The sequence below is a fragment of the Phycodurus eques genome, chromosome 10, assembly GCF_024500275.1.
Source record: "Phycodurus eques isolate BA_2022a chromosome 10, UOR_Pequ_1.1, whole genome shotgun sequence".
Lineage (NCBI taxonomy): Eukaryota > Metazoa > Chordata > Actinopteri > Syngnathiformes > Syngnathidae > Phycodurus > Phycodurus eques.
The window spans coordinates 12,725,714-12,750,662 of record NC_084534.1 but is presented as its reverse complement, the minus strand read 5'-3'; the positions used below and the strand labels follow the sequence as shown (position 1 = coordinate 12,750,662).

The following is a 24,949-nucleotide window of genomic DNA, read 5'->3' as shown; positions in this document are numbered from 1 at the left end:
TAATCTGGTAGAAAACCGACCTAACAACAAAAAACCTAACATTTGCAAGTGTTGAACACTTACCTAAATTGAATGATTCAGTCCAGTAAATAAAAAGGAGTTTAAAATAAACAAAAAAAGATTTTAGCTGTGGCCACAACACAGCCAAAAAAGGTACCATTTTATTTAAAAGGTATATTTTTGGTGGCCTCACAGTTCTGAGGACCGGGGTTCAAAGCCCGGCCCCGCCTGTGTGGAGTTTGCATGTTCTCCCTGTGCCTGCGTGGGTTTTCTCCGGGCACTCCGGTTTCCTCCCACATCCCAAAAACATGCATGGTAGGTTAATTGAAGACTCTAAATTGCCCGTAGGTGTGAATGTGAGTGCGAATGGTTGTTTGTTTATGTGTGCCCTGCGATTGCTCCTGCCCAATGATAGCTGGGATAGGCTCCAGCACCCCCGCGACCCTTGTGAGGATAAACGGCTCAGAAAATGGATGGATGGAACCTATATTTCTGCACGAGCCCATCATGTTGAAGCGGGGCGGGTCTTGCCGAGAAAGGGCGTGGGATTTCCAAGAATGTCTGTGAAATGGAACGTTCCCTTTCCGGGTGTTTCGTCTTTGGTAATTTGTTTCGTCTTTTGTAAAAGTGTTTCTGCTTTTGTTAATTTTTTTTTTCTGAAATGTAGAAGTGTTTCATAATTTGTTATATTGCTTTGTACTTCCAGGCCACTGTAGAAATACAGTTCATCATTACTTTGCATGAACACACATCTGCATGTGGACACATAAAGGATTTAGTGGTGGTCAGTCATTGTAGGATGAAATGTGACCTTCAGCTGAGGCGCACCACTGTCCCCAAGTTGGACAGGAGTCACCCACATCACATTCATCATCCCGCAAGAGACATGAATATGTACACAACACCATGAACATGTCATAACTAATGCATGCTGGGATACACAGGTCTTCACACAAGGGGTCTCTGAAGAATTCATGCAATGGCTTCTGTCCACATAAGTGACAGTTTTATGGTGACATAGTCACTCTCCCGTCACTCCCTCTCCTTCTGGTCAGACGTCTTTACCTTCCGCCCGTCCTGCTGTCTTGTTTGCCCGTCATCAACCCACGGTGAAGTTTGCTGAACTCATTCACTGTACAGAAAGTAGCTCAAACTTTTTTAGTGGCGCGCACAGGAGAGGCCGCCCTAATCTACCAAGGGAACATCAATCAAGATTTTCTTACGCACCTTCCCTCTCCTTTTCCTTCTATCGTGTATTTGCATTTGAGGAGAACAACCCCCCCATCTATCTCCGTGGGGGGGGGGGGCGAACACATCAAAGACGGCAACAGGTGTGTTGTGTCAAACACAATGCCAGGACCCCTGCCGTGCCTGGGGGCGTCTTGAATAAAAACTGTCAGTCCTCAGAATTTCTCACTAAGCCAAGCAGGAGAGTGTGCACAGACTGAGATGTGGGTTTGAAAGTCAAAAATGATGGATGGGTGTTTGGCAGTGGGAGATGGAGGCAAAAGGGTTTGGATGAAAAGGTCTCCAGTGGTTATGTTAACCCCTGATTCCTCATCTCAGGGTGAGTCATGCGGCCCTCTAAGGCCCGCGCATTGCTCTTGTGGATGCCATTGTTATTGAGCAGGTTCGCTGTGCAATGGTTAGGGAGAATGAATGAAAAAACAGTGTGCCACCTCTCATTGGCATAAATATTTGTTTACAACAAGACACAAATTGGCACCCTGTCAGTCAATCTCTCGGTTCCTCTCTCTCCTCTAACCCTTTGACTGCGCTTCCCTTTCTGTTTGTCTCTCCATCCTCGCTGTGTGCTGCTGAGCTTAATACAACACTCCCCGGTTCAACCCTCTCTCATTACCATATTCTAATTACATTCATTTCGGGGAGCGTTTGGGAGTTTCATGAATACATTTGAAAGATGGGTCTCTGCTGTGATCCTTAGGTTTGTCTGCTCACCTAGCTTCATATGGGGGGCTATAGATGTGTGTGTACCTGGGCTAAATCACACTTGCAAAACATACAAATGTTGCTGACTGCCAGAGCTCACGTAGCGTTGTGTCTCTCGATCAAAAATCAAGTCTGTTTGTCTCTGACAAATAAAGATTTCATGTCATTTGTCTGTTGTTGTAGGAAAAAAACTCACCTCGACCCCATGCTGAAGCCATGCATATTTAATTATCCTCGGGCCTTAAAAACAAACTAGGAGAGCCAAGCACCATTATACAGATATACAGTACGAGAACCTCGAGTTTATCTCCTCTTCTGCCAACAAAACAGGCGGCTCCATGCAGGGAGAAAGGCGGGTGGAGTAAAACCAATCATAAGCAAAAGCTAACATTGCAGGTTATGGAGCTAGCCCTGTTGACTGACTTGTACTCTGTGTGATGTGTCTTTGCCAAGGACGAATCCTTATGCTGGAGCTGAATAGAGCGTTACTATGGGCCCCCGCGCTCATTCTTGCACTGCACTGAAAACTGCAATAAACCTTTCACACTTCCAATTCTGATGATTTCCAGCTTGCGGAATCGCTGTCACTTTTATATCAGCTATAACAGTTTATGATAGAAATGTTTATCACTGTCTAAATACATCATTTCTTAAATCCCAGAATACTAATTTGCTCGACTTGTTGACTTTACCCACAAATCAGGAGTCAGCAGAGTCTGGGCATTGTTTGATGTTTGTTTGGATGAAAGCAGCCCACAGAATGACAAGTTGTAATGATCCACTGCAGACAAATGCATTCGCAGTCTGAAATGATGATATCCTATGAGCATATACAATGCCATAAATACTTTATAAATGTAAGGTATACATCTGAAAGGACTCCTCTGCACTTCAAGTGCAGTATGTGCACAGTGATGATGCACTGCACAAAGTAGAGCCTGGTGTCATCACCCTCTCTTTAAGTACTATGATTCATGCAGTGGGTGTCAAAGTGTGCTAGCTATCTTTAAAAATGATGTAAGATACATGTATACAAATAAAGAATTGGGGAGTTGTGTAAAGACACCAACATTTTTACTGTCACACAGGAGTGGTGCTGCTTTTTACTCTATTACAGTTGCCAGTATGGAAGCCATCATGACCTTGGTTTGCTTAAATCTGACGCTTTTCACCCATTAAATTAAATTCATAGTTGCTGCACAGTTGGATAATAATTGCTCTAATTTAATGCACTTTTAGAGACTAAAAAGGAGTCTGACATCAGTTATATCCTGCCAGGGTAACTTTCCACCTCGTAGGAACTGCAATGGAGTGTGTCTTCTGAATTCCGCTTGCACGTTAAGAGCAGCCATTTAACACTAATATTGACGCTGCTGTTGTGTATTGGACAAAGACTTTGAATAGAACAAGCTACAATAACGACACTGCCAGAACATACAGTGCATATGCTGCCAACTAGCCGCAGTGATATGCAGCAGTGCCACTTTATTATTGTACTGCTTCCTTCCTTTGAGCAAAACGAAAATTTGGTGGACAAAACATTTACCTGTCAAATACCCAAAGACAGGAATGAATCATTTTTCTGTCATTTGGCCAAGATACAAATTAGATGTTCTCATTTGGAAATGCATGTGTTTATCAATCTCCCACCCACCTACTGCTTTATACGATACAGTCGAAATTTAAATATATGCACTGCTGGTATGCAAATGCAGCATCGGTGTCACTCGTGAAGTTCTTCTTCCTTAGAGAATAAGATGATGGATATTTTATTACAGCTGAGCTAGTCTTAGACTAACGACACTGCAGGAATACAATTCAGACCTGGTACACAGCTAATATCAGACAAGCACACACAAACACATGCGCACACACGCACACACACATTGTTTAATCCCCAAGGAATCAGTGAAATTTGATTAGACTGACTGTTATAAACACCCTCCGTATGGGAGTAGACATTTCATACATCGGCAGGAGGGAGGAGGAGGAGGAGGAGGAGGAGGGAGGAAGAAGGAGGACAGAGATGGGCAGACTGAGAAATATGTGATACGAGGTCGAATGGCCGTTTGATGAGAGAACACTCTGGACAAATACTGCGTGTCTCCTGAGTGGAACTGTTCAGGTATCGCCTCCAAAATTGAAAACGGATGCACTACACAAAGACAATATTTCACCAAGCAAGTAAACATGGGAAACAATATATTTACAATCCATTTAAATATGGGGTCCATTCCTGGAATAGTGTTGGGAGTACAAGTAAGTCAAAGCAAAATAAGATACTCTCATCTTTAATGTGTGTTTTTCAACACAGAAAGGTTTTCACTTTCATATTCATCTGTCCTTCACTGTCCTCAGCAAAGGCATAACTCAGCACATTATCGAAGGTGACAGGTCCATTTGTGTGCCTCACACTACAGTAAAACAGTGCCAGTTTACTGTAAAAAAATAAAAATAAAATAATAATAATAATAATAATAAAAAAGGAAAGAAAGAAAGGATAACTGATGTGGAAAAATACATGCTGACCAATTGACATCCATCGCAGTTGACTTTGGGCGAGAGTTTGCAGTGGAACTTGCCAGTCAATCACAGGGCTATTCATTACAGTAAACTGAAAATTACGTATAAATGCTGAGAAATGCTTAAATGCATCTAATATTGGATGGATGTGAAATAAAAAGAGAACATTTTAAAATTACTACATTGTAAAAAAACAGTAGATAAGCTGTTAACAAGCAAAAATGTGAGCGGTATAATGATGACATCAGAACATTGATTGGGTGCTGAGTAAAGCTGTAAGCTTTCATTGCTTTTCTGGCTATGATCTATCCTTTATTGAGTATTTTGGACCAAGAAAAATAGTACCTCACGCATCCCCAATGAGCTGCACCATGTGTTCTTTCATTTAGTTCAATTCTGAAAGAGATGGCAATGATATTACGTGCTGTTAAACTATGACTAATAGTCCCAGCCATCCATTTTCTAAACCACTCACAATGTTCAAGGTCACAGGGAAGCTGGAGCCTATCCCAGCTGGCTTAGGGTGAGAGGAAGGGTACACACTGGACTGAGCACCAATCCTAGTAACCCAATAACAGGAATGTTTTTATCTTAGCTCCACATGCAATTGTACATGCAATCCACATTCCGACTTGCAAAAATGACTGAAAATGTTGTAAAAGTCGCATTTTAATACCATTCCTATTTCTGGCACCACAAATGTACATTTTGCTGGAGAGGAGTTATAATGCAAACGCCATACATGACAGTTTTGGTTGTGTCATATGTGTGCCCAGGCGACACACATTCAACTGGCTTTGCATGTCATTTTTACAGACTACAGTTCAGCATTTTCAGTTTTGCTCTGCAACAAACGGCTGTTTTAATTTATTCATCCATCCATCCATTTTCTGAACCGCTTCTCCTCACCAGGGTCGCGGGCGTGCTGGAGCCCATCCCAGCTATCATCAGGCAGGAGGCGGGGTACACCCTGAACTGGTTGCCAGCCAATCGCAGGGCACATATCAACAAACAACCATTCGCACTCACATTCACACGTCCGGGCAATTTAGAGTTGCCAATTAACCTACCATGCATGTTTTTGGAATGTGGGAGGAAACTGGAATTTTGGTGTTTGGAGAAAGAACATGCAAACTCCACACAGACAGGGCCGGATTTGAACCCGGGTCCTGACATGCACAAACACACCGATATTTAACTGATCCAAAACAGCGTTTTCCAACCTTTATTGAGCCAGGACACATATTTTACAATAAATAAATAAAAAAATAAAATCTCATGACACTCCACCACACAAAAATGTCACAAAAAGTACATTATCCAGAAATAATGATGATTTTTGTCTCAACCTACTCACAAATATACACAAGAATTTGGGCCTATTTAGTTTAACACAAAGCTATTATTCTGTTGTATGCATGGTAACAGGTGGACACAAATTAATTATACCTTCTGCCATCTAGTGCAAGAGCATTTACTTGTGCTACCGGTCACTATACGTCGCTGGCATAGATAATAATAATAATAAGAAGAAGAAGAACAAGACGAATGCGCTACACTTATATAGCGCTTTTCTAGGCACTCAAAGATGCTTCACAATTTCATGAACAAACATATACCTGATGATCTCTTATGGTACATTAATGTGCCATGGCTCAGTGATTGGGAATAGCTGATCTACCATATATGTTTTGAGACTATGAGGGGGGAAAAAACAAGCACAGGGAGAACATGAAAACACAGGATCCTTCTTGTGAGGCAGTCCTCAATATTGTTTGGTGGTCTAGTTTTAATACTTAAATCTTAGTAGTTACTCAAATAGTACACAAAATTGTGGTCAGGAAGCAGGCTAGCATCTCTCTAACAACTACTTACAATTTCTTTTATCCATCACTCAAACCACGATGTTCCAGTTCAAAAGACCCCACATACTATCAGTGAATCTACAGTATACTTCTTATTCCTTTGGGGCTCCAGCTGCTGAAGTGATTGATTTAAACGGATACCTACACAGTACATTGGTACTTCAAGGGTGTACGCATTCATTCGTAATGGTGAGAAAAACATTGGACTTGCAGAGTCTGATGAGCAGAAAGTTGTAAAGTGTTCCGGACAAAGTTCCACCCACACATTCTCACACTGAGCAGGTACTCGGAATGGGAGCACAATGATCTCACGCACACATTTGAATGCTTGATCTGTCTCTGATGAATTAAATCTAATTTACACAGGACTTAATACAGAGGTTGTATGTGGGGACATTACAGATACAAAATGTATTGTATCCACTGAACAGTCTGACTTCTCATTACAGCCCAGTGCTGGACATTTTCTGGACATTTTTTTGTGTGTTTATGTGTGTGTGCGTGTGTGTGTGTGAGAGAGTCTTAGAGGGATCTGAATCACAAAGTCGCACACACACAGAAGCGCACACAAGCCAAGGCTCACGCACAACACCCACACACTCGCTATCACACATTCCCACAGTTTAATATATCTCTGTGTCTCCAGTTAACAATATTTTGTGTCAAATTAAAGCAGGCAAGATAAATAAAGGGTCTGCGCCACATGGAGCAAATAGACCAGGATCCAAATGTAAGAGAGGGGAGGGGGGGACTTGTAAAATGGTGAATCCCAGCCTTTAGTCGACTGTAGTGAGAACCACTGAAACACTGAGCCAAACAATCTGTGAAACCCCATTAACGCATTCAGTGTACAGTCACATTTAAGGCTTGTGGGTTAATTGCACATGCCAACAAGGAAATTGCACCTATGAATTTAATTAATCTAATTACCTTTTTTTTTTTTGGGGGGGGGGGGGGGGGGGTTGCATTGCAGTGCATTTGGTTTTTGTTGCCAGTTGGGTAAGCAGGGCGAGGACAATGTTTGAAGTTTGAGGAGAGACAGAAAGTAAAAACAGGCACAAGCTGACGCTGGGTGTTAATTGGGCTATGTGTGACTCAGAGAGAGAGAGAGAGAGAGAGAGAGAGAGAGAGAGAGAGAGAGAGAGAGAGAGAGAGAGAGAGAGAGAGAGCGAGAGAGAGATACAGACTAAGAAGAGGGAGACAGAGAGCCTGGAGGACTAATTAATGATTATAACTTGGCGCTCTCCAAACATAAAATATTTCTCAATGTAAAAAAACAGAGGAATGATTAAAAATAAAAGAATCAACATAAGGAGCTGAGAAACACACCATGGATTTGTACATAGACTGTGTATGTGTGTGTGAATTCACTTGAGCATGTGTGTGCTTGCATGTCAGTGTTTTGGCTTCTATGCCCTCTCATTAAATTGCGCTTTACACTGGTAAACGGTAACAGCAGAGTTCTCAATGTCAACTGGAGAGGTTGGAGCCATGGGCACGCTCCGGGAAACAAACACACACACACACACACACACACATACAAGCGTGCACTGACGGGAATACTATAAATCCTACCAGTGCATGAACGGCACATCCATTTTATTCTAAAAATGAACATTTCTGTAAGTTTCCAAAAAGCACACTTCTTTTATCTTCGCTCTGACACGGCTGACAAAATGGAGTGTGTCAGCTTCTCGCGGCCTCGTGCCAGACTGAGTTGGACATTAGCAAGTCTCGCATCAAAGTCATAAATCAAGGACACCCTTCAAAACAGCCGAGGACCCAAAACGGGCTGTCTGCTCCCGGTATCATTCTGAGTTTCCATAATGGATCTGTAGCAGTTTTCCACAGTCTGCTCGCTGACATTTAATATCATCCCGCTGGTGTAAATTATTTCCGAGACATATCTCCTGCCATGTATTACCTATGTGGGGAGAATAGAACATATCTCTGCAAAGACACGGGGGACTACAATGAATGCATGTTTAATTCCATCTATCGGTTTAATGGCTTACAAACAACAGTGATGACAAGAATGAAATATGAAACTTTTACCCTCATAGCCACACATACAGTATACACACAGCTTTAGGCTGGAGACGGTGTGTACTGTAAACTAAGAGCCTCAGAGAGTGCACAAAGAAGCATGTGGCTTACAAACCCGACTTTTGTCCTTCATCAGCTGTTTTTTCTTTTTTATGTGTTGTACACGTTCAGCATTACAATCACACTTCTCTACCAGATGTCTCTCTTATCACTTCCGATGTACTGCACAATCATGGACTCCATTTGTGTCACACTTGCACCATCGATCACGCCATTAGCCCAAATACACACACACATGTGGTTACCATGGCAACACACACGGTAAATGGGGCAGTAGTCTTAAATATACATGCTTTTTGATCTTCTCATTCACACAGTCATGTTGGTGGCGAGACACGGGACTGGCTTTCTCCAATTCATCACACAGCGACCCGTGCATCCTGATAACATCACAAATGTTCTCCAGCAATACGCTGAATCTTTCATTTCAAATCATTTACACTCCAGTAAGGCCTTGTTTCTCCAATTTCAGTTGTGTAGTGACGTGTGGAGGAGAAACATTGTGGCAGAGATGAATGTAAACTGTGCATTGTACTCAGTGTCATTTTGACAGTCGGTTGTTTCTGATCATTCTCTATGTGTGTGGTACCCTTTGATTCGATGCCTCTAACAATTACGTATATTTACGGAGTTACAGAATGGTTACTTTTGGGTGAACATTTGTATTCAAGGTTTTAAAAGGATTTTAAGGTTTTAAAAGGGTTTTTAAAAGGATCAAGGTAAATATTAAATTTCAGTAGTACTCTACCTCTTGATTCTTAGAGTATCGGTATGTCACAATGTTTTGTCAAACATCAGTAAAGCCATACAATTCAACACTATACAAAACGTTGTCTCTAAAGACAGACAAAACATCATTTCATACACCTTTGGTAAATCACTCAAGACTTTGTGATACCACCCAAGAAGGGCGTTGTTGATGATCACCACAGAGCCAGAAATGTAGCTTTTTGTGACGAAAGAAACTGGTACACACGCCTCGTCTCTACTCGCTGTTCTACAATAGGAGTAATGCGATCATACCGTGACATCAATAATAATAGAAGAACGATGGATTGGATGCCAAAAAGGTGTGTTTAGTCTTCATTTAAAGAGACTCACTTCCCAAGCATAAACCTAATCTGCTATCTCGTGACGTCAGAGATAATGATGAGGGCACAATTGATTGTTTTTGTCTTTTTTTTGGTCAACTTTCTTCAACGCTACACGTCATTCACATACAAAATCAAAGGGCGAGTAGTTTAGTTTTATTTTACAGTATCTTTTTTGCAGCAGTTAATTTCTTTTTAGACTTGTTAATAAGGTAAACATTTTCCTTGCCTGTAAAGTTAAAGTTATAAGTTTTAAAATGGCAACATTTTGACTCTGGAGTCAACATATTGGACTGGAATTTGAGCTACCGTGATAAATCAGTAGCAGGGCACATCCATTTACAAACCAAAAAGATATATGCCCAACACTAACAAATCATGTTGGTATTATAGAGTAATTAAATGTAAACATTTTGCTGTGCAGCAAAGTAACTGTAAGCACTGCACACACAGTAACTCTGAACAATAACACATGTTCGCATTAACAGAACATGAATATAAAAGAATTTGCGGCAATGATAAAAATATTATATACGGCATATTCATTTTAATATATGATTCATGAAGTGACTAGTATCCCAAGAAAGTATTGTGTGTGTGTGTATCGGTATTAAAAAAGTTGGGCAGGCTTCTTTTTTTTCAACTCAACTCAACAACCAATTTACTGCAATTGAACAAGTTATTCCCGATGGATGAAAAAAGGTTTTACTTCATCTGTCCACCTTAGTATGCTTTGTTATCTGAAACTAGTCTATAGTCTATTACCACAGACAGATACACATACACCCCCAATCTACTATTGAACAAAAGGCTCACGCCTCCACTCAGCCCTTTGGGGAGGAATCCATCCCTCCATCCCAGAATAATTTCACACATCAGTAGATACACAAAAGAGAGTGAGGGAGGGAGGCAAGAGAAGGAGGAGAGCGAAAGGACAGAGAGCAGAAGGAGGAGTGGACGGAGTAAAAATGAACGGGGGTTTCAGCTCAGTGCTTGAGGGAGGCCAAGGTGTTAGGGGGAGCCATGCGTGACAAAACAGAGATCAGAGGATCATATGGCATCACGTACGCGCGCAAAGAAACAAATGCGCACGCACACACACAGATAACCTCACACACTTTGTCAAGCATATACTGTACGCATGCCAAGGGAAGGGTGAGAATAAGGACATACATGGTGATTCCATGACTCGGGCGCAACTCTATCAGAGGCATGACATCCGAATGGTAATCTCTTTTTCTACACACTTGTTTGTGCACACACAGGAACCAGCGAAGCGAACCAGCGAAGCGCATGTCAATCTCCGCCAAAACAGTGGGTGATGACATACTGTACAAATTGGGTTCTATGCTGCATAGGCATACATACACTGCATTGTGGGCACAATTTTTACACAACCTATCAGTAAACCTCATGAGCAGCATTTGTTGGGAATGATTTGTTGAACACACTATGACCACTTCATTGGATACACCTGCAAAATCAATCCATTAATATTTAATAAGGCTTGCCCTCCTTAGGGTCAGGCTGCAGGTGAGCTGAAGCCTATCCTGCTGACTTTGGGAGAGAAGGGTAAACTCTGCACTGGTTGCCAGTCAATCACAGGGGCAAACGTATCTTTCAAACTCACGATCGTGAGAGCCTAGGCCCGTCGGCCACCTATTTGCGGCACCCGAGCTATTATTCCTTCACTACGTGTTTTAGTTGGGTGACCTACCTCCATGCCAACGATACACAGACAGCCTGGACAGAATTACCTGCAGCGATTCTGTACAGGTAAAGCCTCCCTACCACAGTTTTGACGATCACCCTCGACGTCCATTGTGCGTGTCATACTGACTCATCATATTTTTAGAGAAAATATGTTCATCTCTAGGATTGAGGTGCGCCGATTATTAATTTTGTGTTCAATTGTATATTTGTTATCCGAGCGGTCGAGTTCACATTGCTTGTGCCTGGGCAGTGACGCCACGGTGGCTGGAAGCAGAGGGCGCGACTCGCCCAGTAGCGTGAGTACCGAATTATACGTTTTGTTTGGCTGTGTGCGTCAGTGACAAAGTGAGTAGTCACACACAAGTATATTGTAGGTGCCTTCTTAGCATTAGCCATTACTCATTGCAACAGAATGCATTATTCGAGTGTTTTACTTTATCTTAATTAGCGAACGTTACCGTGTATTGATCGATAAGTCAGCAGCAACCCGCCACAGGATGTTGTGTGCTTTGTCTTTCAGAATAAGAACATAATACAGGAAGTGCAAATGTTGCTCACTTAACATCGTTCTTGATAGACGTCATTTGTAAATGCACCCGTTTGATTATTATTATTCATCTATGGAAGTATATCCGTGCCATCAGATTTTGAATCTGAATTCAAATATGTATGTCGTAAGTGACGTTTCTAGAAAACAATACACTGAATGTTGAATTTGCAACTGAATGTTGAATTGGGCAACGTAAGTTGAACCAGACAACGTATGTCAAATGTTGAAATATACACTTAATGTTGATTTTGCAACAGAATACATTGAATATTTGAGACTGAATATTGAATTTGCAGCTGAATGTTGACTTGAATGTTGAATTTAGAGCTGAAAATGTTCCATTTTTGAAGCTGAAAAGTACATATTTAAGTATATTTTAATAATTCACTTTCTAATCCAATGGCACAGATATACTTCAACATTTATCCTATTTTTGGTTTCACTTAGCAATCTGTATATGGTTACTCTTTTTCTCTTAGAAAACCACACACACATACACACACACGCAAACACACCACACACACACACACACACAAATACACACATGCGCGCACAAAGAGAGAGTAATTGTGTTCTAAGAACCGGAGGAAAGCAGAAAACCTACATGTCGGTCTCAGTGAATATATTCTCATCATTCCTCTAAGTTTGCCCTCAAGACGTGGCCACCACACTGATGTGATGACAGCCCCACTTACCTGAACTAGCAAAAGCGGAGAATACCGCCACGACACAGCCTGTTACTGGATTAATCAGAGTACACTGCCGATGTGCAATTTTTAAAGTTGACTTTCGTTTTAGGAGAAGTTCACATATTGACACTTTGCCAGCTGCGGGAGCCTAGATTGCACAAAAATGGCATGTTCCAAGTTCGCTACTAAAAGAAAAGTGTACAGTTGAAAATTGGCTCTGGCACACACTCAAAGTGTGATGCCCCTGAATTATAAAAAAAGATATGCTGTTTCCCCTATCTCTTGTAGTTCTTTGGTGTTTATATTCGAAAAGAAAAGCGTTCTTGACCCCCTCTTGATGTATTTGTTTTGAATTCATGAGAGGGGTCATGTTTTGTTTTATCCAAATTCAATTCATTATTGTAATTGATGTCAAAATGGAAACATTTGATTTTAGTTTGTATTGTTTTTCTGTTTTGAATGAAAAGCCACTGTCACAGTATATTACTACCGTATTATCACATGGCCTGACCGACGTCAATAAATGGACCTTTGAGTCGTTGAAAAAAAAAAACATTTGTGGCCCTTTAAGATTTGTATTTGAGTAGCGGTGATTTAGTCTGAACCTAAAATGTACATGGAAGGAAGCCTGAGTACCTAGAGAAAACCCATGCAACCCCGGGTAGAGCATGCAAACTCCACACAGCCTGATCTGAGGTTTGAGCTCGGGACCTGACAACTGTGAGGCAGACCTGCAAATCACTAGACCACCATGTGGTTCACCATTCATCTACTACCTATATCGGTTATCCTGTACAGGGTCACAGGGAGCTGGAGCATATCACAGCTGGCTCCAGCACGAAAGACGGACTACACCTTGGTCTGGTAGCCAGTCAGGCACAGGGCGCATACAGAGACAGAAAACTATTCACATCCACATGAACATCGTCACAGGGGGGGGGGGGGACTGAACCCACAAGCCAGAGGAATGTACCAATACATCAGTTATGTACTGTAAAATCTGACACAAAATGTATGCTTTTACAAAGCGAATAACAATACGTCTTGATTGACACTCACTGCAAGACTAAAAACAATGATTAATTAATTAATACCCCTCTGACTGACTGTGCCAATCAAAACTGAACACTATTATCTTTTAGAGGTACAATATTCAGATTAAGTTCTTTTATTGGATTTGATTGGTCTAAGTGGCACTCCTGTGCAATCTAATGATTAAACTGTACAGGAGTGCCTAATATTGCGGCCAACATGGAATAACCAGATGTTTTTTAGTTCCTGATTTCCATATGTTGTGCAAAACGATTAATGTCTTGCCAACAGACACAGAAAAGAAAATCTGTTTTTGTTGCAGTAGCAAAAAAGATAATCCAGCTCAATCATCCAGAGCTGTGCACAGGTGAGGCAAGCACACGCTGAAATACGCACTACAGTACACACATTAGGAGCAATCCGTTAGCTCACACAGCTGGGCCAATGAAAGCACCAAGCATGAGAAGCAGAAGACACAATGATGTCTTTAAATATGTAGCAAACTTTGCCTGGTTGGAAGAGGAGCTTTGAAGGAATTCACCGAGGGACACCGAACCTCCCCCTGAACTGAGCCTGTGCTTCCTCAGCAGAGAGAGAGAGAGAGAGAGAGAGAGAGAGAGAGGAGAGGCAATGAGAGATATTGATAGAGAAGAGGGTGACGCAGGAGTGTAAATTCAATGCTGTATAAAAGCGGCTTTGTCAAAAATACACCCGTCTTATTCCAACCCCATGATAGAATAATTCCACGCCCGTCAGGCAATGCAATTGTTTTGATGTGATGTTATCACCGGTCTTGTCTTCGATTACTTTGTGTTGTGCTGCAAAGCTTTTTATTCCCACCATATGGCCGTCATCTTGGCACAGCGCCATGTGTCATCAATCCAAATACGTCATACACTGCCCTGGTGGCTGCTTGCAACCAGTTACCAGAACAGACAAAAACTGAATGCCAATAAAAACATAATGCTTGACATTACAAATAGCCTCTATTAATATAATTGTATTTAAATAAAAACTGCCCTCATTGTTATGATTCCAAACCCGCCTCCTCCCACTGACATTTTTCCTGACGTGGCCCAGTCACATGATGAAATTTGTAATTGACTTCTGTCCCACGAGTACTCCCAAAAATGTCAGGCTCTAATAGAGAGGATTCAATGGTGAGTTGGGTATATATGGGAGGGGGTGCTCCGGTTGGCACCGTTTTAACCTAACCAGTATCGCTTGTGTGGTTTTTAAACACACAAGGACATGTTCAAATACATGCGCACAGACACACACACACACGCACGCACGCACACACACACACACAAACCCGCACGCACAGTCTATTCACGTGAGCCCACTGTTCATTTGCCGTTGTTGCTTAACTCACAGTATGACCTTCATTGAGATGGATTGCATGAGAAATGTAATGACTTTCCTCAGAGAAAAACCACAAGCTAAATCAGCTTTGCATTGCATAATAATGCTGGACCTGGTAATCAATAACACAAACACTCATTCATAATGGAGTGCGCCGCCTGCACATGAAGAAAATGTCCCGGCAGAGGCCAACCGCATTGCCATGGATGTCGCGAACCACCAGTGTCGAGCAATGCAATGCATACAAAAGATACACGATGTCCCTTTTCACCCATTAGACACTTTCCTGGGCTAACATCTTAATTCTCTCACAAAAACAGTCTGTGAAGATTCTAGTTATTGGTGCTGTCACGTGTAAGGTTACATGAGACTGGGAAAAGCACACGGCACTTATTAAAAGAGCAAAACTTTGAACAAAACTTTATTATTAGGAGAACAGTATAGGTGGTCAGGGTTGCCCATGCGGGGTAGGGAAATGGCTCTGTAGGCGTTCTTGATATTTGTGTATATTAAGTCGAGTATATTATTGCCCCCTGGTGTAAATTTCAATTGCTGATAGAATCCATGGATGCATAATGAGAACTGGAATTAGCATCAGAGAAGGCGCCCCAGTCATTCTCGTGAAAGATGCAGAGAGGATATGGCACAGGAAGCATAAAGAGTTTAGCTTCTTGGTATAAAATCCTCCATGTTTTATAATTGGACATCCCATTAAGCCTGCATACAAGTTTTCCTTTTAGCAAGACTTTTACCATCCTTCTTCCTTTCAGTGTTTGGACTCGGGATGGTCATAGTAATTGATAGGCGATTTATCGATCATTAAGAATGTTGATTAATCATGCAATTGGGGAAAAGGGAGTGATCGACTTGGCTGCTACCAGCAGAGACATTGTTGATTCAGTCTCAAATAGGGGGGACATCATGTCATCAGCTGTGCTATTTGTCACATAACATTTAATGATTCACTAATTAAGAACTGTTGTAAAATGATTACGCTTTTAAAGAACAAATAAGGCATTCATGGATCATTAATTAATTCCATAGTTAATGAAACAAATGCAGTCAAATACCTATTTCTAGTTTGTGGATGGACATTGATGTACCTCATAGAACATTAGGTGATTTAGGGTCACTTTTTTGGGAAATTTATTTTTATGACCATTCAATGCATATTCTATAGAAATAATGCAGTTTAGCAGTCCAACATTTTGGTTGTAATAAATGTATTATTAAGAAAGGTTTTGGTACATAATCTGGATATGGATTTTCTGTCTTATTGGGAAAACACTCAAATCTAGTTTGGTAATGGGGCTGAAAATTGAATCCAACAGTTAATTGACTTGCATCACTATTTGCATCCTTCAATGATATAGGATCAGGAGCTATGTTCTATCTACTCTACTAAGGACTCCCACATTTGTAGCTGACTAATGAAGTGTGAAAAAAATAACTCATGATGATCAAATCGTCAAGGTGCATGGTCATTGCTTTTGTTGTTTACTCATCACACAGAGATTTTCATTGTTCATTCTTCCTTTTGTTTTGTCGGCAAAATTACACACAGTATCTACGCCGCCGTTTACACACAAGGCAAAAAATGAGCCCAAAATAGCAGGCCTTAACAGCGTCTATGGTTGCCTAGGAACGATGTCAAGATAACTATTTTCTTTGTTTTACTGACCCGTGGTTCATTCCATCTACAGGATAAAAAAGCTATGGATGAAAAGTGGCACTGCACAGCTTGGCTCAGCTCTACTCGCCTCCGTTTCGGGCGGTCGGAGTCAGAACAAAACGAACTTCCATAATGGAAGGAGAACGATGGTATTCTGTGTTGACTTTATAGCATCTGGCTGAGGAGACAAAAATATTTCAAGCAGATTACCAATTACTATTGCTAAAAATAGTTCGGGGTTTTGTCAATGGGAAAGCATAAACAGTGAGATGAGCCACGGCAAGCCGAGCAGGTACTGTGCAGTGGAATTACAGAAAAGCCTCTGTGTTCTTTGTACATTATTTCTTAACCTTGTTAGTAGAGGTGCCAGAACAACTTGTGGAATGTGGGGCACATTGCTCAAGGGGCTTTTTCATTTTCACTAGGAAAACCATGCTTAAAAATTAAATCCACATCACTTTGCTGCATGTACTTATGCTACTGATAAGCAACATATGCTCAGATAGGCACCACCCAGTGCAATAAAAAAGGGGTGTCAAAACATATATGGTAAAAGGAACAAAGGGGTGTCAAAGGCAGGCCAAAAAGTGAGGGGGCTAGTGTCCCCAATGCCCCCCTTGTTCCGCCGCTTCTGCCTGTTGGGGCTACAAAGCTATACCGTAGGCCAAAATCAGTGCCATTTTAGTGCTGAGTTTGGGTTTGCATGTTTATTTTCTTCCCTTGTGTCACAGTTTCAGGTTTATATAACACAAAAAACTACCCTCATCTTTGTTTACCTCCTCTTCATCCAGGTTTCATGACGACTTCAGCTAGAAATGAGTCACCAGCCAAAACACTGAGTTCATCTCACTGTCGCGCATATTTCCCTCACGAGCGTGTCACATTCTCACCTCGTTAGTGTTCCAACGATGGCGCTCCTTGGGCAGAGAGGAACATTTGGGCAGACACTCTAGTAGCTTCTTAGGAAGGTAGATTTTCAACTGGCCTGGCTCACCTGTAGTGAGGGGAAAGCAAGGTGAAGGTCAAGCAATGGATGATTAAGAGAAGACAAATACACATTTATTCAGATTTCTAAAGGGTGGAGAATCTAGAAGGGTTTTCAAAGTGTTCGAGCCACTGGTTGCGTGTGCGCCAAAGCATATAATTTCTGTTTGTCGAAATTTTTGATCTTTTATCTGTTTATCGAATATTTTTCTCTGACAGCTGCTCACCGTAAAACGACAACATTCACCCATTAATTTTCTCTTCCGCCTGTCCCCATTAGGGTAGCAGGTGAGCAGAAGCCCATCCCAGCTGACTTTGGACGAGAGGCGGGGCTACACCGTGCACTGGTCGCCAACCAATCGCACGGCACATTTAGACAAACCATCATTCAAACTCACATTCACACCTAAGGACAATTATGAGTTTTTAATGAAGCTAACATGTATTTTTTTAGAGTGTGAATGGAACCGTGGAGAAACCCCACGCAGGCACAGACAGAACATGCGAACTACACACGGGAAGGCCAGGGCTTCGAAACATAAACCTCAGAACTGGGAGGCAGAATGTGCTAATCACGAGTTCACCATGCTACCCAATGTCAACAAGGGACCGGACCTGACCGCAAATAGTGAAAATCTGCGGATAATTGACGCCCATTATAACTGCATCGGAAAAAAAAAAACGAAAAAAAACAACTCAGCGTTATCCATAAAAAACGTTATCCATAAAAAACGATGGTGGTTCCCCCTCTCAATAAAATAAAAAAATAATAAAAAAAAAATCAGCAAATAGGAGAAGCCGCGGGTGCCGCACCGTGAATATGCAGGGTTTCTACTGTATATATAAAAAGAGTGAAATCGTGAAATGTATAAATGCAATGATGCATATGAGCTGTCAGGACATTTATTTAAAAAGCAATATGCAGGCATCCTGGCAAGTAATTTAGAAAAAAATTATCTTTGGATTTATTCGAGAAAGACATTACAAATCACTGCTAAAAAATATTAGGTCGTAGAAAACAACAGCTGACAACTGACTGGATACTCATATTAATATTGTTAAGCTATCTTAAGCATGTGATTTAGCACCATCATTTGTTCATCCATCTAAAGGACATAAGAAGCTCATTTTGCTAAAAGGAGTTAATCCATTATAATTTAGAGAGATATGTTTTTCTTAATAATGAAAAACAGGTTGCAAAAGTTGAGTTAATCAATGAGAAAATAAATATGTTTTAGAGGGATAGTCTGTAGTTCATAATCTTCCATCCATCCATTTTCTGTACTGCTATCCTGACCAGGGACGCGGGCGTGCTGGAGCCTATCCCAGCTAACTGCGAGCAAGAGGCAGGGTACAGCTTGAACTGGTCGCCAGCCAATCGCAGGGCACATACTGTATACACAAATAACCAGTCACACTCACATTCACACCTACGGGCAATTTACTGTAGAGTATTCAATCAGCCTACCGTGCATGTTTTTGGAATGTGGGTGGAAATCGGAGTACCTGGAGAAAACCCACGCAGGCACGGGGAGAACATGCAAACTCCGCACAGGTAAGGCCGGATTTGAACTCGGGGCCTCAGAACTCAGAGGCAGATGTGCTAACCCGTCACCCACCATGCCGCCTTCATAATCATATGCCGCCTTCATAATCATATTAAACCTTATTAATACTGTAGGAGCCGGCACGGTGGACGACTGGTTAGCACATCTGCCTCACAGTTCTGGGGACCGGGGTTCAATAGACTAGATCACCCCCTAAATGAAAAAACAAATGATGTACATTCTATTGTGCACTGTAGCATGTGTGTGTTCTCCTACAGTATTATCCATCCAACCATCCATCCATCCATCCATCCATCCATTTTCTGAGCCACTTATCCCCACAAGGGTCGCGGGAGTGCTGGAGCCTATCCCAGTCATGATCGGGTGGGAGGCGGGGTACACTCTGAACTGGTTGTCAGCCAATCGCAGGGCACATGTAAACAAACAACCAGTCACACTCACATTCACACCTACAGGCAATTTAGAGTCTTCAATTAACCTACCATGCATGTTTTGGTGATGTGGGAGGAAACCGGAGTGCCCGGAGAAAACCCACGCAGGCACGTGGAGAACATGCAAACTCCACACAGGCGGGGCTGGGGATTGAACCCCGGTCCTCAGAACTGTGAGGCAGACGCTCTAACCAGTCGTCCAGCGTGCCGCCTGGTTGGAAACAGTTGTGCACAATTACATGTGTGTCTCTGATTCTCTTTTATAGCAGTGATACTCAAAAGTGTATTTTCGTCATATGAGGGGAGACTTTGTGATGGTCTTCTAAGTAGGGCTGGAGGAAAAAAAAAATCGAACAACTTGGCTAATTCTACTTCAAAAATAGGTCGACGCGGAATTTCTGCTTCGAAGCTCCGTCGAGACACCCCATTTCCCCCAAAAACAAAAACCTTCCGCGGACATTTATTGCAGACGAACACAGTATTGGGCCACCGATAAACCACCCAGCCAAAAACAACAAAGGAGCATCTGTAAGTGATTTTTAAGACACTAGTAGTAGATGTGTACAGTGCATCAAACATGATGTATGAGTGAGCTGAATGGTAGTTAGCGTTTTTTTAAATGTTTTATTTTTTTACCTAAAATGGTAATAACCAGCGCGCTATTGCTAATCACGAATGCTAACCAAATTCTCTTCAGCGTTTGTACCATACACTCAGTACCAACATAGGCAGTTTAAGGATAGAAGTCCAGCCCTCAGAAAAGTTAGTCATTGGAAAAAAAATTCAAATTTTTTTTGGGGGGGTTTAGCGATTACTCGAGTACTCAAAGAAATATCTGCAGCATATGACGACGACGATGACAATGATGACGATGATGTGCAAACCCTATAAATGAAACCGCCAAAGATAACACTTCTGTCAAGTATTGACTAAACACTCAAAGCTTGGTTGGTGACTGATTCTTGCATTGGCCTAATCGCCATATTGCAGCACACTGTGTCGTCCACCTTGCCGCCACTTTTTTTTCTTAGTCTATTTTTATTTTACAATGAAAAAACGTTCTTTACAGGATTGAACCAAGTTTTATATCCACTGTAAAACACCCTGCTGCTGTAAAGGTGACAGAACACAAATTTAGAGAACTGGGCAAGAGTAATGATTACACACCTTGTAAGCTATTTGAACCAAAACGTCTTGTCCACGGACAGCTACCAGTTATTGATGGTGTTGTTTATGACATCTGGTGACTGTTACTAATATATAAAATATTGATAGCTTATTCATTCAGTCATCTTCCGTACTGTACCGCTTATCCTCACTAGGGTCACGGGCGTGCTGGAGGCTATCCCAGCTATCTTCGGGGTACACCCTGAACTGGTTGCCAGCCAACCGCAGGGCACATAGAAACAAACAACCATTCGCACTCACATTTACACCTATGGGCAATTTAGAGTCTTCAATTAGCCTACCATGCATGTTTATGGGATGTGGGAGGAAACCGGAGTACCCGTGCTGGAGCCTATCCCAGCTGACTCTGGGCAAGAGGCGGGGTACACCCTGAACTGGTTGCCAGCCAATAGCAGGGCACATATCAACAAACAACCAGTCGCACTCACATTTACACCTACAGGCAATTTAGAGTCTTCAATTAACCTACCAGGCATGTTTATGGGATGTGGGAGGAAACCGGAGTACCCGGAGAAAACCCACGCAGGCACGGGGAGAACATGCAAACGCCACACAGGCGGGGCCGGATTTGAACCCGTGTCCTCAGAACTATGAGGCAGATGTGCTAACCAATATTGCTAATTTTGAATATTTATTTTAAAGTGTGAAAATCGTGGAAAAGTTTATAACCGTCTATTTTGTAGGCCATTGGTTTCTGGGGCAAGCATCGTGAAGGACTGTGAGAGGAAGCCAGAGCAACATCAAACCCAGAACCTTCTTGCTGTGAGGTAACAGAAGAAAATATCAATATAAGTTATTTGCTGCCCTTTTTCGGAGATCCATAAGCGCACAACCACTAATCATAGGCGATGTTGACACCAAAACCTCCACTGCAAAGGTCAGGTTGTCAAAATAGAGGTGCAATGAAATACTGAGAAGATGGTGGTAAAAAAAACACACTCTGTGCATCAGAAAAATATCACTTGGCCAGTTCAAAATGCCCTTTCAAAGATAGAGCCCCGGTGTATGTGCAAGTGCATCTGTGTCCATTTGTGAGCGTGTACCCAACAGATATGCTGCTCAGAATCAAAGAGAGCGTGCACTCAAAGGTTATTGATAAGGATTTGAGTGGAGGGCGTCCATTCATGACTCCCCTGGGAAGATAGGAATTATACACTCTACCTGAGGGCGGATGACAGAACAAGAGAAGGAGAGTGGGAGGGTCAGAGCTGGAGACACAGAGGAGTGGGAGCCAATGATAGGCAGAAAAGAAACTTAGCAGGGGAGAGAAATGTTTACACAGCTACAGTTTTGCAAGGACAAGAGGTGGAGCAACACAAAGACACACAGGAAGATAAGTGCAGCTCCAGGACAGGAGGGAGGTCTTGTCTTGTATGTGTGTTGGTGTTGGGAGGAAGTGCTCAAGCACGTATGCTGCCCCTAATCAATTATGCATTTATTAATAGAAGGCCTGAGAAGACAGAATTTCAAACAGCTGAACGGTGCCACAGCTTAGTTAAACAGCTGAATGGTGCAGCTTAGTTAAAACCTAATTTCTTTTTTAGCGGCGCTCCAGCCTCTCTGCGATGAATGCCAATCAGCGTTTAAACCCCACCTCTCCTGGCTATAACCACCACCACCCCTCCTCTCTCCCTGCTGTTCTGAAGAATTTTCATCAGAGCCTCGCCTTTGAAATGTTCCAGAACCACCACATCAAACAAAGCCATTCGGCACACAAACACACCCACGCGCGCACACATGCAAACACACACGGTGGTTGCCAATCAAGGCACACAAATCACAGCATTTGTCCCAGAGCCATTCCCCACCCCCACCCCCCCCCACCCCACACCGGTGACCTTGGTGCTGAAATTCCTTTCAAGGCACACCTTCATGGACACGATTGCCATATTAACCCATCCTGCCGATGCGTCACCCTGCTCAACACAGGGCCAACGTTACAATTGAGCTTTTACACCCTGAAGAGTTGTGTGGTTTCTCACAATGCATCCCTGTTTCAAAATATTCAGCCTGGGTACTGTGGGTAATCGCCTTCCATCTGTTCTAAATGATCCTCTGTGGAGCTGTACTACGGTGGGACATGTGGCAAAAAAACTTTAGTTCTCTGAAGTTTTTGGCTACCCAGGGAAATTAACTGTCCCGGGACGCTATGAACAGGCTTCTAAATATAGAAATATCATGTTGTTTAGAGCGCAATCAAAATATTGTGGAAAAAATATCTTGAAGTTCAAACCATCATCATGTTACATCACACGAGACGTCAGCAAATCGTGTGAGTTTTGCTTTTGCTTTTTGCATTTCTTTTGTGATGGCACCACAGAGCGGTACCGGTGATGGGCAATATAACCAGAAACTGCACTTCAACATACGAAAGGTTCTGGCTGCTCAGTAAATTATTAGCAATACAATAGATTTAATGGGTCACTGACGGTGTAGTGGTACACTCGCCTGACTTTGGTGGGGGCAGCGTGGGTTCAGTTCCCATTCAGTGACGGTGTGAACGTGAGTGCGAATGGTTGTCCGCGTCTATATGTGCCCTGTGACTGACTGGCGACCAGTTCAGGGTGCAGTCCGCCTTTCGCCCGAAGTCAGCTGGGCTAGGCTCCAGCGCCCCGCGACCCTAACCAGGATAAGCGGTGTTGAAAATGGACGGATAGATAGATTTACTATCAATTGTTAATTCTACTCATAAAGTGCCACTAGGTGACAGTATTGCTCTGCATACATCTTCCTGTTACCTCCCCATTCATAGAGTGGATATAAAAAGTCCACACACCCCTGTTCAAATGGCAGGTTTTTGTGATTTACACGATTAATTTCTCTGTCAACATGTAGAAATTCATAGTAAAAAATATATTTTCAAGAGGGGAGTAAAAATTAAAAATTGAAATTATGTTGCACAAGTGTGCACACCCGCTTGCAACTGGGATTTGGCTGTGTTCAGAATTAATCAGTCAGATTCATACTCATGTTAAATGGGAGTCAGCGTACACCTGGCACCATTTAAAGTGCCTCTGATTAACCCTAAACTAAGTACCACTGTTCTGGTAGGCATTTCGTGGCATTTTTTTCTAGCAGAAGCCTTAAGGTTTTTTGCTAACACGAACTGCGATTTTGATCTGTTCATAATTCCCTCCATTTTGTCTATGGCACAGTACCAGCTGCCAAAGCCCCAAAGCATGATGCTGCCATGACATTCACTGTAGGTATGGTGCTCTTTTGGTGACAAGCAGTGTTGTGTTTGCGCCAAACATACCTTTTGAAATAGTGGCCAAAATATTCAACCTTGGTCAACCTTGGTTTCATCGGACCATAACACATCCTCCCAGATATGTATTTTGTTACGGTCTGATGATGAAACCAAGGTTGAACCTTTTGGCCAAAATTGCCAAAGTTATGTTTTACACAAACACAACATTGCTTATCACGAAAGGCACACCGTAACTACACTGAAGCATGGTGGTGGCAGCATCATGCTTTTGGGATGTTTTTCTTCAGTTGGGACCGGGGCTTAAGCGAGGTGGACAAAATTCGAATCGCCTCAAAACAGCAGTATGTGTTAGCACAAAATCTTCACGCTTGTGCTCAAAAGCAACAAAAAAAAATATTCTGGATGTCCTATTAGAACAGTCAAACTTTGTTTGGGGTTAATCAGAGGCACTTTAAAAGGTGGCAGGTGTGTGCTGACTCCCATTTAACACAGGTTTGACTGTGACTGGTTAATTCTAAACACAGCCACACTAGTTATAAGATGGTGTACACACTTCTGAAACTACATCCAATCCATTTTCTGAGCCGCTTCTCCTCACTAGGGTCGCGGGGGTGCTGGAGCCTATCCCAGCTGTCATTGGGCAGGAGGCGGGGTACACCCTGAACTGGTTGCCAGCCAATCGCAGGGCACATCGGAACAAACAACCATTCGCACTCACAGTCATGCCTACGGGCAATTTAGAGTCTCCAATTCATGCATGTTTTTGGAATGTGGGGGGAAACCGGAGTGTCCGGAGAAAGCCCACGCAGGCACGGGGAGAACATGCAAACTCCACACAGGCGGGGCCGGGGATTGAACCCGGGTCCTCAAAACTGTGAGGCTGACGCTCTAACCAGTCGGCCACCGTGCCGCCTGAAACTACATAAACTCAGTTATTTATTTTCATTTCCCCTCTCGAAAAGATTTTAAAAACTCAATTTCTGTTGCACAGGTTATAGGTCACATTAATGG

General features: G+C 42.4%; 1 protein-coding gene across 2 annotated transcripts in view; it reads right to left on the bottom strand.

Annotated features, from left to right (window-relative positions):
• LOC133408968 (calmodulin-binding transcription activator 1-like) overlaps positions 1-24,949 on the bottom strand; it is a 69,703-nt gene that overhangs the window by 40,296 nt on the left and 4,458 nt on the right. For both annotated transcript variants that reach the window (XM_061688401.1, XM_061688402.1), the window contains exon 3: positions 17,447-17,550. In XM_061688401.1, the coding sequence (XP_061544385.1) occupies positions 17,447-17,550 (104 nt within the window). The remainder of the gene's footprint in view (positions 1-17,446; positions 17,551-24,949) is intronic.